General features: G+C 71.7%; 1 protein-coding gene across 1 annotated transcript; it reads right to left on the bottom strand.

Moving 5' to 3' along the window:
* Nucleotides 1-471: 471 nt before the first annotated feature.
* On the bottom strand, nucleotides 472-8986 carry MAP1S (microtubule associated protein 1S). Its single transcript, XM_083811092.1, has 7 exons — nucleotides 8820-8986; nucleotides 6527-6628; nucleotides 5599-5681; nucleotides 5350-5490; nucleotides 1685-4892; nucleotides 1353-1570; nucleotides 472-631 (listed from the first exon to the last, which is right to left on the bottom strand). The coding sequence occupies exons 1-7, from the start codon at nucleotides 8944-8946 to the stop codon at nucleotides 476-478; spliced, it is 4035 nt and encodes a 1344-aa protein (XP_083667218.1). The 5' UTR covers nucleotides 8947-8986; the 3' UTR covers nucleotides 472-475.
* Nucleotides 8987-9463: the final 477 nt, after the last annotated feature.

Here is a 9463-nt window from a genome sequence, read left to right as displayed (position 1 = left end):
ACGGAACAAAAAATTTACCCTGTTCAATCGCGGTGCCCGCCAGGATTTGGCCGGGCACGGCCGCAGGAGGGGCCGGATCCTGCCCCGGGGGGGGGGGGGGGGGGGCAGCATCGCCCCCCCCCATGGCTGGCAGTGTCACCCCCCCCCCGCTGGCAGTGTCACCCCCCCCCAAGCTGGTCCCTCACCCCCCCGGGGCCGTGCTGGGTGCAGAGTGAGGAGTGTGCGAGCCAGGCGGCGTGACGGTGCGGCACGGGGGGGTGCTGCGAGGCCCCCCGGGACCCCTGCCAGGCTGGGGGGGGGGGCACAACTCCCCCCCCCTCCTCCTGCAGCTTCCTCCCACCCCCCCTTCCCTCCAAACCACGGCGGCTGGGGGCCGCTGGGTGGGAGGGGAGGGGGGGGGACAGCGCAGAGGAGGAGGAGGAGGAGGAGGAGGAGGAGGAGGGTGGGGATGAAGCCCACGCCGCCGCCTCCGTGCTCAGAACTCCACCTTGCAGGCGGGGAAGGTCTCATCCTGCATGGCCACGGTGCTGTTGCTGCCCAGCACCGTGATGCCCAGCTCCTGCTGCCGGTCGTGGGTCTCCTGGTACCACTCGTGCATCACCAGCGAGTCGAAGGTGGGGATCAGCGTCACCTGCGGGGACAGCGGCGGCGCCACGTCACCGCCACGGGAGAGCCCCCAGCACCACGACGGGACCCCCCCAGCACCAGGCCAGGACCCCCAGCACCAGGCCAGAAACCCCCCAGCATCACAATGGGGACCTCCAGCACCGTGGCCGGGACCCCCCAGCACCACGTTGGGAACCCCCAGCACCGTGCCAGGACCCCCCAGGACCGTGCCGGGACCCCCAGCACCACGATGGGGACCCCCCCAGATCATGATGGAGACCCCCAGCACCACACCAGGACCCCCAGCACCACAATGGGAACCCCCAGCACTGTGCCGGGACCCCCCAGGACCGTGCTGGACCCCCCAGCACCACGATGGGACCCCCCAGCACCACACCACGATCCCCAGCACCATGATGGAGCCCCCCAGCACCACGACGGGGACCCCCAGCACCACGGCAGGACCCCCCAGGACCGTGCTGGGACCACCCATCACCACACCAGGACCCCCGGCACCATGATGGGACCCCCGGCACCGTGCCGGGACCCCCCTAGCACCAGGCCGGGACCCCCCCAGCACCGCGCCATCACGGCGAACGGGACAAACGAGCCAGGAGGGGACAGATGCCACCGCGCGGGGCTGGTGGCACCGCGGGGATGCTCCATCCCCTGCGCTCGCCGCGTTCTCGCAGAAGAGGGGTTGGGGGGGGGGGACACACACACACGCCCGAGGAGGGGGGGCTCACCTGGGTGTCGGTGCCCCACTGGTGCTTGCCGGCCAGCAGGGCGTCCAGGATGGGCCGCAGGACGCCCTCCTTCAGGTGGTCGTCGCCGCTCACCACGTAGCAGAGGGAGCGCACGCGCCGGAAGAACTCCTCGTCCACCGTGCGGGCGCTCCACGAGCCCGGCAGGTACGCCAGGTCCACGTAGACGGGGGGGCCCGGGGGGGCCGCAGCACGTGAGCCTGCAGGGATAAGGACACAGCTCTAGGGGCAGCGAGGGGCAGCCCCCAGCCGCCTCCAGCCCCCAAAATTTCCCCCCACCGGTGTCCCCGTGCCCCCCCTCCCCAGCCCCGTACCTGCCGGCGACGCCCGGCCGGCTCCTGCCAGCGGCTTGGCTCCAGCGCCGCGTGCCGTCGCGGGGCCGCCGGGGGGGCCCTTCTTGTCCCCGGGGGGCAGCCTGGCCTTGTCCCCGGCGTCGCGGCCCGAGCTGGCGGAGGGGGGAGCCCTGCCCTTGGTGGCCGGGCCGGTGGGCTTGGGGGTCTCGGTTTTGGGGCCGGCGGGCGCCGAGCCCGCGCGGGACGGGGTGCGCTTGGCCTTGCCGGGGGGCTCCTTCTTGGGCAGCGCCTCGGGGTCCACCATGCAGATGCCGGGCTGGGCGGGGATGGGGCAGGGGTCCTTCATGGGGGCCGGCAGAGGGTCGCGGGGCCTGGGGGGGCCGCGTGGGGGCTGCTCCGAGTCCTCGTCCGACTCCAGCCCGTCGGCCAGGATGGAGGGGCAGTCCTCGGTGGCCGGCGGGACGTCGGAGTCGGAGAGGGTGGGCAGCGACTCGCTGACGGAGGTGGGGGGCGTCTCGCCCGCTGGAGGGGGGGCCCGGCCGCGGCGGCGCGCCGGGGGCTGCGCCAGCTCCTGCGAGGGGTCGCTGTCCGACAAGTCCCGGGGGCTGGCGGCGGGCGAGCGCCCCGATTTGGGATGCTCGAACTCGCAGGGCGACACCAGGCACAGGTCGACGTCGTGGGGCGAGTCGGAGCGGCGGCCGTGCCGCGGCGGGTGGTGCTGGTGGTGGCAGGGCCGCAGGGGCAGGGACAGCCCCCCCTTGGTGGCCGCCGGCTCGGGCTCCGGCGTGCCGCTGGCCCCCCGGGGCCGGGCGCCCTCCTCCTGGGGGGACTCGCTGACGGGGGGCAGAACCTGCTCGAAGGAGACCGAGAGCGACTCGTCCACCTCGGTGGAGTGCGGGGAGCCCACCTCGGCCGGCAGCGAGGGGGTGGTGATGGTGGGCGACACGTCGGGGACGTCGTCCTTGAAGGGGCTGAGGGACAGGCAGCCCGCCTGCTTCTCCTGCGAGGAGCCCGAGCTGTCGTGCGAGGCTCGGCCCGTGCCCGGCGGCCAGGGGGCGTTGGGCTGCTTGGTGGCGCCGGCGCCCGGATCCTCCCCGGCTTCCTCCACCGGCGACTGGTGGAAGGGAGTGTGCCCGGCGCTGGCCGGCCCCGAGCTGGCCGGGGACATCATCTCCAGGGTCTTCTCCTCGGAGCTGCCGCAGGGATCCTCGGCGCCCTCGGGGCCGTGGTTGAGCAGCCCGGTGGGCGTCAGGTCGAAGATGACGCTGCGCTCGCTCTTGGGGGTCTTGGCCAGGGGCGAGGGGGGGCCGACGGCCCTGAAGGGGCTGCCCTCGGGGTAGCGGAAGCGCTGGGGGCTCTCGGGGTCCTCCACGCCGTTCTCCAGGCAGCCCAAATCCGGCCCCCTGCCGGCACCCCCGTTCTCCAGCGGCGAGGGCTCCAGCTCGCTCTCGGCCGTGGTGATGCCTTCGTCCGGCGACTCCTCCTTCCTCCTCCTCCCCTCGGCCCCCGGCGAGGCGCCCGCCGGCTGCATGTCCTCGGGCGAGGAGGACTTGGAGCCCTCCGACGCCCCCGGCTCCTTCTTGGCGCCCGGCTCCTTGGCGGCTTTGGCCTTGGGCTTCTCCGGCTCCTTCTTGAGCGTGGACTTCTTGAGGCTGCCGGCCTTGGCCGGGGGTTTGCGGGCCTCCGGCACCGGCGCTTTGCGGGCTGGGAGCTTCGCGGCAGCCTTGGGCTCTGCCTTGTTCTCCTTCACGTCCTTCCGCAGCGTGTCAGCCTTCACCTCCTTCTTCACCGCCTTCACCTCCTTCTTGGCCTCCCCCTTCGCCTCGCCCCCCCCCTCCTCCTTCTTCAGCGGCTTCTTCTCCTCCTTCCGCGGCACGGGCTCCTTCTTGGGCGCCGCTTTCTCCTTGCTCAGCTTGGGCTTGGCGTCCGCTTTCAGCTTCTCCGTCGAAGAGTCCAGCTTGGCTCGAGCATCCTTGGCCTTCTCCTCTTCCAACCCCACTCTCGTCATCTCCCCCGGAGGTTTCGGCTTCTCCTTGGTCCCTGCCTTCACCTCCTTCTTCTCCGCCTTCGGGGCCTTCTCCTTCAGCGCGGGCGCCCCGGCGTCCACCAGGCTGAGCTTGGAGGAAGACTTGAGGCTCTCCTTGCTCTCCGTCCTCCTCTGCTTGAGCTGCTTCTCGGGCTGGGGCGCCGAGGGCCCCTTCAGGTCGTTCTTGGTGACCACGGGGTGCTTGAGGAACTCCAGGTGCTTCACCTTCTCCAGCCCCTCCAGGATGCGGGCCTGGGGCGTGCAGCCGGGGAAGAGGACGCGGATGATCTTCTCGGAGGGGCTGACGGGGTGCCAGACGAGCAGGGCGCAGACGGAGGTGAGGCACTGCAGGGGCAGCTCCTGCTCCTTGGGGTAGCCGTCGCCCGACCACTGCTGCAGGAGGAACTCCAGCTCCTTGGTGCCCTTCACGGGGTTGAGGACGTACATGTCCAGCCGGCCCACTCCCATCTTCTGGAAGAGGACGGTGGGCTCCACGCGGGGGCCGCCGTCGCGGGCCAGGGGGTTGGGGCGGATGCCCAACTTCTCCAGGTAGTGCAGCGTCAGGGCGGCCTCGTCGCAGCTCTTCAGCACCCGCGAGTTGCCCTCGATGGCCTTCAGCTTCTCGGAGGCGTTGAGGAAGACGACGCCCAGCTCCGGGGAGATGAGGTTCTTGGCCCAGTCCCCGTTGCCCTGCGAGCCCTGCGAGGACGGGTCCTCCTCCAGCTCGGCCAGCTTCCTCTGCAGCAGGCTGTTGACGCCGGGCAGGCTGTCCGTGCCCGCGTGCGTCACCAGGATGGAGTCGATGCGGTCCAGGTGCCGGACCAGCTTCCAGAAGGACGACTTGGGGTTGGAGCCCCCGTTGACCAACACGTTGAAACCGTTGACGGCGAAGAAAGCCGAGTCCCCTCTCCCGCCCGGGAAGATATAGCAGCAGGGCTTGGAGAGCTTGAGGAAGCCGACCATGGTGGGGGGCTCGAGGAGGTCGAAGGGGGACTGGGGCTCCAGCGACTCCGAGAGGTACTCCATGAACTCCTCCAGCCCCTCCATCTCGGGCAGGATGCAGCCCGGGTTGTAGCGCAGCTCGATGAAGTCCTGGAGGTTGTGGTGGTCCAAGCCCGAGTCCTTCCACTCCCCGAAGTCGGGGCAGCTGATGGTCAGCCTGGCCTTGGCCGAGGGGTCCGCGGAGCTCAGGATCTCCCCGACCTGCGAGGGGACGGGGACAGACGGAGCTTCAGGCAGGACCCTGCTCGCGCCGCCCGGCACGGGGCACCCGGGGTCCCTTGAGACGGGGCAGCCCCCTCCCCCTGCAAGCACAGCGCACCCTTTCCCTGGGGGTTTTGGGGACCCCACTGCCCTGTCCCCCTCCCAGTGCTCACCGCTGGCTGTTTTGGGGACCCCACCGCCCTGTCCCCCTCCCACTGCTGGCTGCAAACACGATGCCCACGGGGTGTCGATCCCTGATTTACACCCACCGCCGGTGCTCAGGGTCAGGATACAGCCAATCCCCCCCCTGCAGCAGACAGAGGGATGTGCCCGCAGCACCGACGCTCGGCCCAGCTCCCCCTCGCTCCACCACCGTGCCGGGAACGTGAGCAGACGGCACGGCATGGCCCGTCCCGGCACGCTGTCCCCCCCACCCCTCCGCGGCCCGTCCCCGCACCTCCTTGTCGGTGAAGATCTGGATGAAGTCCCGCAGGGAGAAGCAGCCCGTCTGCAGCATCAGCTCGCCCGTCTCCTCCACGCAGGGCCCCGCGAACACCAGCAGCTTGTGCTGCGACACGTCCGTGATGAGGTTTCGCAGCTGGGGACGGGGATGGGGACGTGAGGACGCCTTTAAACCCCTCCACACGTCCCCCCCCCCCCCCCCCCCCAACTCCGTGAGCATCCCGCAGCCCCCCCCCCAGCTCACCTCGTCGCACAGGGACTTGTCGGAGGGGTTGAGCAGCACCAGGGTCTCCAGCACATCGCCGCGGTGGTGGAGGGTCCGCTGACCTGCGGGGACGACGGCTGCCACCCGGCCCAGCACCAAAATGCTTGGGGGGGGGGAGGGGGGTCCCAGCAGGACCCCTCCCCGCCCCCCAGGTGTGGATACCCCCAGGGGACACCCCCAAGCCGTGTTGGGCTGGGGGGGACGGCCGGAAAAATGCCCAGCACGGGGACAGCCGGGGCAGGGACGGATCCTGCCCGCTTCCCCTGCGGAAGAGGGACAGCCAGCGGCCGGGACGCGGGAGGATCCGCCGCGCTTCCCACGTCCTTCCTGCCGCGGGGAGCGGAGGAAAAGGGGGGGGTGGCCGGGCCGGGGCAGCCCCCCCTATCCCCACCATCGGATGTTCCCTGCGGTCCGGGGGCTTCACCCCCCTGCCCAGACACCCGCCGCCCCCAGGAGCGGGGAAGAACCCAGCTGAGCCCCTGCTGGGGACAACCAGGGGACGGGGACACCCCCATGGGTGCCAACTTGTGAGCACGGGGTGGGGGGGGTGGGACACGATGTGCCGGCGCTGCGGCCCCTCGAGAAACCGCAGCCCTTGAAGCCAGCCCCAGTGCCCCCCCCGGGGGCAGGGGACGCCGTGGCCACGAAGGAAGCGGTTTTCCGGGGTTTTCCACGTGGGAATCACGGGGCTCAGCCCCCGGGGCACGGAGCGGGGGCGGCCGACACCGTCTGGGCACAAAAAAGGGTTTTTACAGAAGCAGCTCGGGGCTCGCAGGGAGCGCCCCGAGCCCTCCGGGGAACGCGTGAATTTGGCACCGCCGCGGGGGCAGGCGAGGACCCCGCCGACGGAGCCGTCTGGGGGCCGTCGCCCCCTCCGGGTGCCCCCCCCCCTTTTTTTTTTTTTTACCTTTGACGATGCTGGAGAAGGTGGCGGAGTGGCGGGAGACGAAGAGCTTCAGCTGCTCGTCCAGGTTGCAGGAGGCGAGGTCGATGTCCCAGGAGCGGATCCCTGCGGGGCACGGCGACCTCAGCGCCCGCCGCCCCCCGCGCAGAGCCCCGTCCCCGTCCCGCAGCCCGTGTCACCCCCTCCTCCTAGCCCCCGCTGTCCCCTTCTGCACGGCACAGGCTAAAGAAGGGGACGGTTTCGCCGCCCACACAGCCACGGTGGGGACTGTCCCCCCAAATCCACCCCGATCCCCTTCCCATATAACCCTGATCCCGGGGACGTGGCACAGGGGCCGTGCCGGCGTCACCGACACCCGCGGGGCCCCCAACACCCCCAGGTGGCAGCTCAATTTTTGGGGGGACGCCGCTGCCCTCCGGACCCCGGGAGCACGCCACGGGGGGACGGGGGCGGCGTGGGGGGGTCCCCGGCGCGGGGTCCCCGGTTTGGGGTCCCCCGGTGCGATGCCGGTGCCGGCGGCGCGTGCACCTTGCGCGGTGACTCACGGCCGCGCCGCCGCTGCCAGCCCAAACCTCGTCCCCTGGGGCTCCGGGAGCGCCTCCCCGGCACCTCTTCAAAGGCGGTAATTAAGGCAATTAGCGGTGCCGGAGGTTCTGGCTGCTCCCTGCTCCCATAGCAGGGGTTGGAAGCCCCCCTACCCAGGCAGCAGCCCCAAACCCCAGCAGCCCCCAGCACCCCCCGGTACCGGGGGGGGGGTTTCCTGGGGGGGTCGCAACCGCCGCCGCCCGCCAACGGCTCCCCCCCCCCCCCGCCGGTGGGCGATGGCGCAAGGCCACCGGCGTTGCACAAGGCGCCGGCGAGCGTTGGGGCGCAGCCGGGGCCGTTTTCGGGGGGTTCCCCAGCGGTGCTGGGGGTGGCCGGGGGTTTGGCCACGGCCTCGCGTGGGGCCGGGTCCCGTGGGGACACGAGGGGGGGGGGGTCCTGGCCCCAGGGGGTGACGAGGGGAGGGGACGGGGGCGCAGGGGCGCAGCCACAGCCCCCAGAGCCCGGGGCAGATCCTAAAGGGGCAGGAGGGGGGGGGAGAGGGGGGGCAGATGCTGGGGGGTGGGGCAGGAGGGGGGGGGTAAGGGGTGGGGGTACCGCGCGTCTGGGGCAGGAACAGGGGCAGATCCTGGGGGGCTGGGGAGCTGGTGCAGATCCCAGGGGTCTGGGGCAGGAGATGGGGCAGATCCCGGGGGGCTGGGGGGGCAGATTCCTGGGGGAGGAGATGGGGCAGATCCCGGGGATCTGGGGGGGCAGATCCCAGGTCCCTGGTGTAGGAGATGGGGCAGATCCCGGGGATCTGGGGGGGCAGATCCAGAGGATTTGGGGGGGACAGATGCTAGGGATCTGACGGGCAGATCCTAAGGATCTTGGGAGAGCAGATCCAGGGGATCCAGAGGATCCGGGGGGGGCAGATCCCGGGTCCCTGGGGCATCAGATAGGGCAGATCCTGGGGACTCAGGGACAGATCCCAGAGATCCAGGGGCAGATCCCGGGGGGCTGGGGCAGCAGATGGGGCAAATCCTGGGGATCCGGGGGGGCAGATCCCTGCGGGAGGAGATGGAGCAGATCCTGGGGATCTGGGAGGCAAATCCAGGGGGATTTGGGGTGGCAGATGCTGGGGATCCAAAGGGCAGATCCTAAGGATCCTGGGGAAGGAGATCCAGGGGATCCAGAGCAAGAGATGAAGCAGATCCTGAGGATTATGGGGGGCAGATCCCGGGGGCCTGGGGCAGCAGATAGGGCAGATCCTGGGGATCCAGAGCAGGAGATGGGGCAGATCCTGGGGATCTGGGGGGGGACAGATCCTGGGTCCCTGGGGCATTAGACAGGACAGATCCTGGGGAACCCGGAGAAGATCCTGGGGATCCAGGGGCAGGAGATGGGGGCAGATCCCGGGGATGCTGGGGGCAGATCCTGGGGATCCAGGGGCAGGAGACGGGGGCAGATCCCGGGGATCCAGAGCCACATCCCAGGGATGATCCCGGGTCCCTGGGGCAGGAGACGGGGCAGCTCCCGTGGATCCCGGGGCAGATCCCGGCTCCCCGGGGGCAGATCCCCGGGGCAGCTCCCGCGGCTCCCATTGCAGCCCCCCCCCCGCAGGCCACGGCCCCACCCGCGGTGGCCCCACGGGAGCAGCCCCCGGTGTGTGTGAGGGGGGCGGACCCCCCGACGGCCCCGCTCCCGGCGGCGGGGCTCAGCCACGCGGGGCCCGGGGCCGGGGCCGGGACCGGGGAGCTCCCCCCGGGCTCACCTCGCTCCAGCTGCTGCAGGGCGGCCGCCAGCAGCCCGGGCCGGTGGCAGCCGCCGCCCACGATCGCCAGCAGCGAGAAGCGGCGCGGCCCCGCCGCGGGGCCCGGAGCCGCCGCCGCCGCCGCCATCTTGGGCGCCCCCCGCAGCCGCCGCCGCCGCCGCCGCCTCCCGCCGGCCCCGCCCCGCGGCAGCGCTCGGCCGGGCCCCGCCCGCTGACGTCACCGCGGGCCAATGGGGGAGCGCGGAGGGGACCGCGGAGGGAGGGGCGGGGGAGAGGAGGGGGAGGGTTAAAGGGGCGATGGCAGGGCGGGGTCGGGGCGGTGGGGCCCGCGCGGCGGAGGGATGGGCGGGGTGGAGGCGCGGTGCGGTGCGGTGCGGTGCAGTGCGGTGCATGCGGTGCATGCAATGCTATACGGGGTGCAGGACAAAGAGGGTGCAGGGCAGGGTGGGGGTGCAAGGGGGGTGCAATGCAGTGCAATGCAATACGGGGTGCAGGACCAAGAGGGTGCAGGGCAGGGTGGGGGTGCAGGGTGGGTGCAGCGCAGCACAATGCAGTGCAATGCAGTGCTGGGGTGCAGAGCCAGGAGGGTGCGATGCAGTGCAACGCAGCATTGGGGTGCAGGGTGCTGCAGGGTTGTGAGGGTG

The sequence above is a fragment of the Anser anser genome (assembly GCF_964211835.1).
Source record: "Anser anser genome assembly, chromosome: 25".
Taxonomy (NCBI): Eukaryota; Metazoa; Chordata; class Aves; order Anseriformes; family Anatidae; genus Anser; species Anser anser.
Note: the sequence above shows the minus strand (reverse complement) of the source record. Positions and strands in the feature narration are given on the sequence as shown.

Excerpts from the sequence above, each read along its gene's own strand:
- MAP1S (XM_083811092.1), bottom strand. The coding sequence starts at position 8,946 with ATGGCGGCGGCGGCGGCGGCTCCGGGCCCCGCGGCGGGGCCGCGCCGC. Across the intron at positions 4,893-5,349 it reads AGATCTTCACCGACAAGGAG|GTCGGGGAGATCCTGAGCTC; the intron begins GTGCGGGGACGG and ends GTCCCCTCGCAG. Across the intron at positions 632-1,352 it reads AGTGGGGCACCGACACCCAG|GTGACGCTGATCCCCACCTT; the intron begins GTGAGCCCCCCC and ends CTGTCCCCGCAG.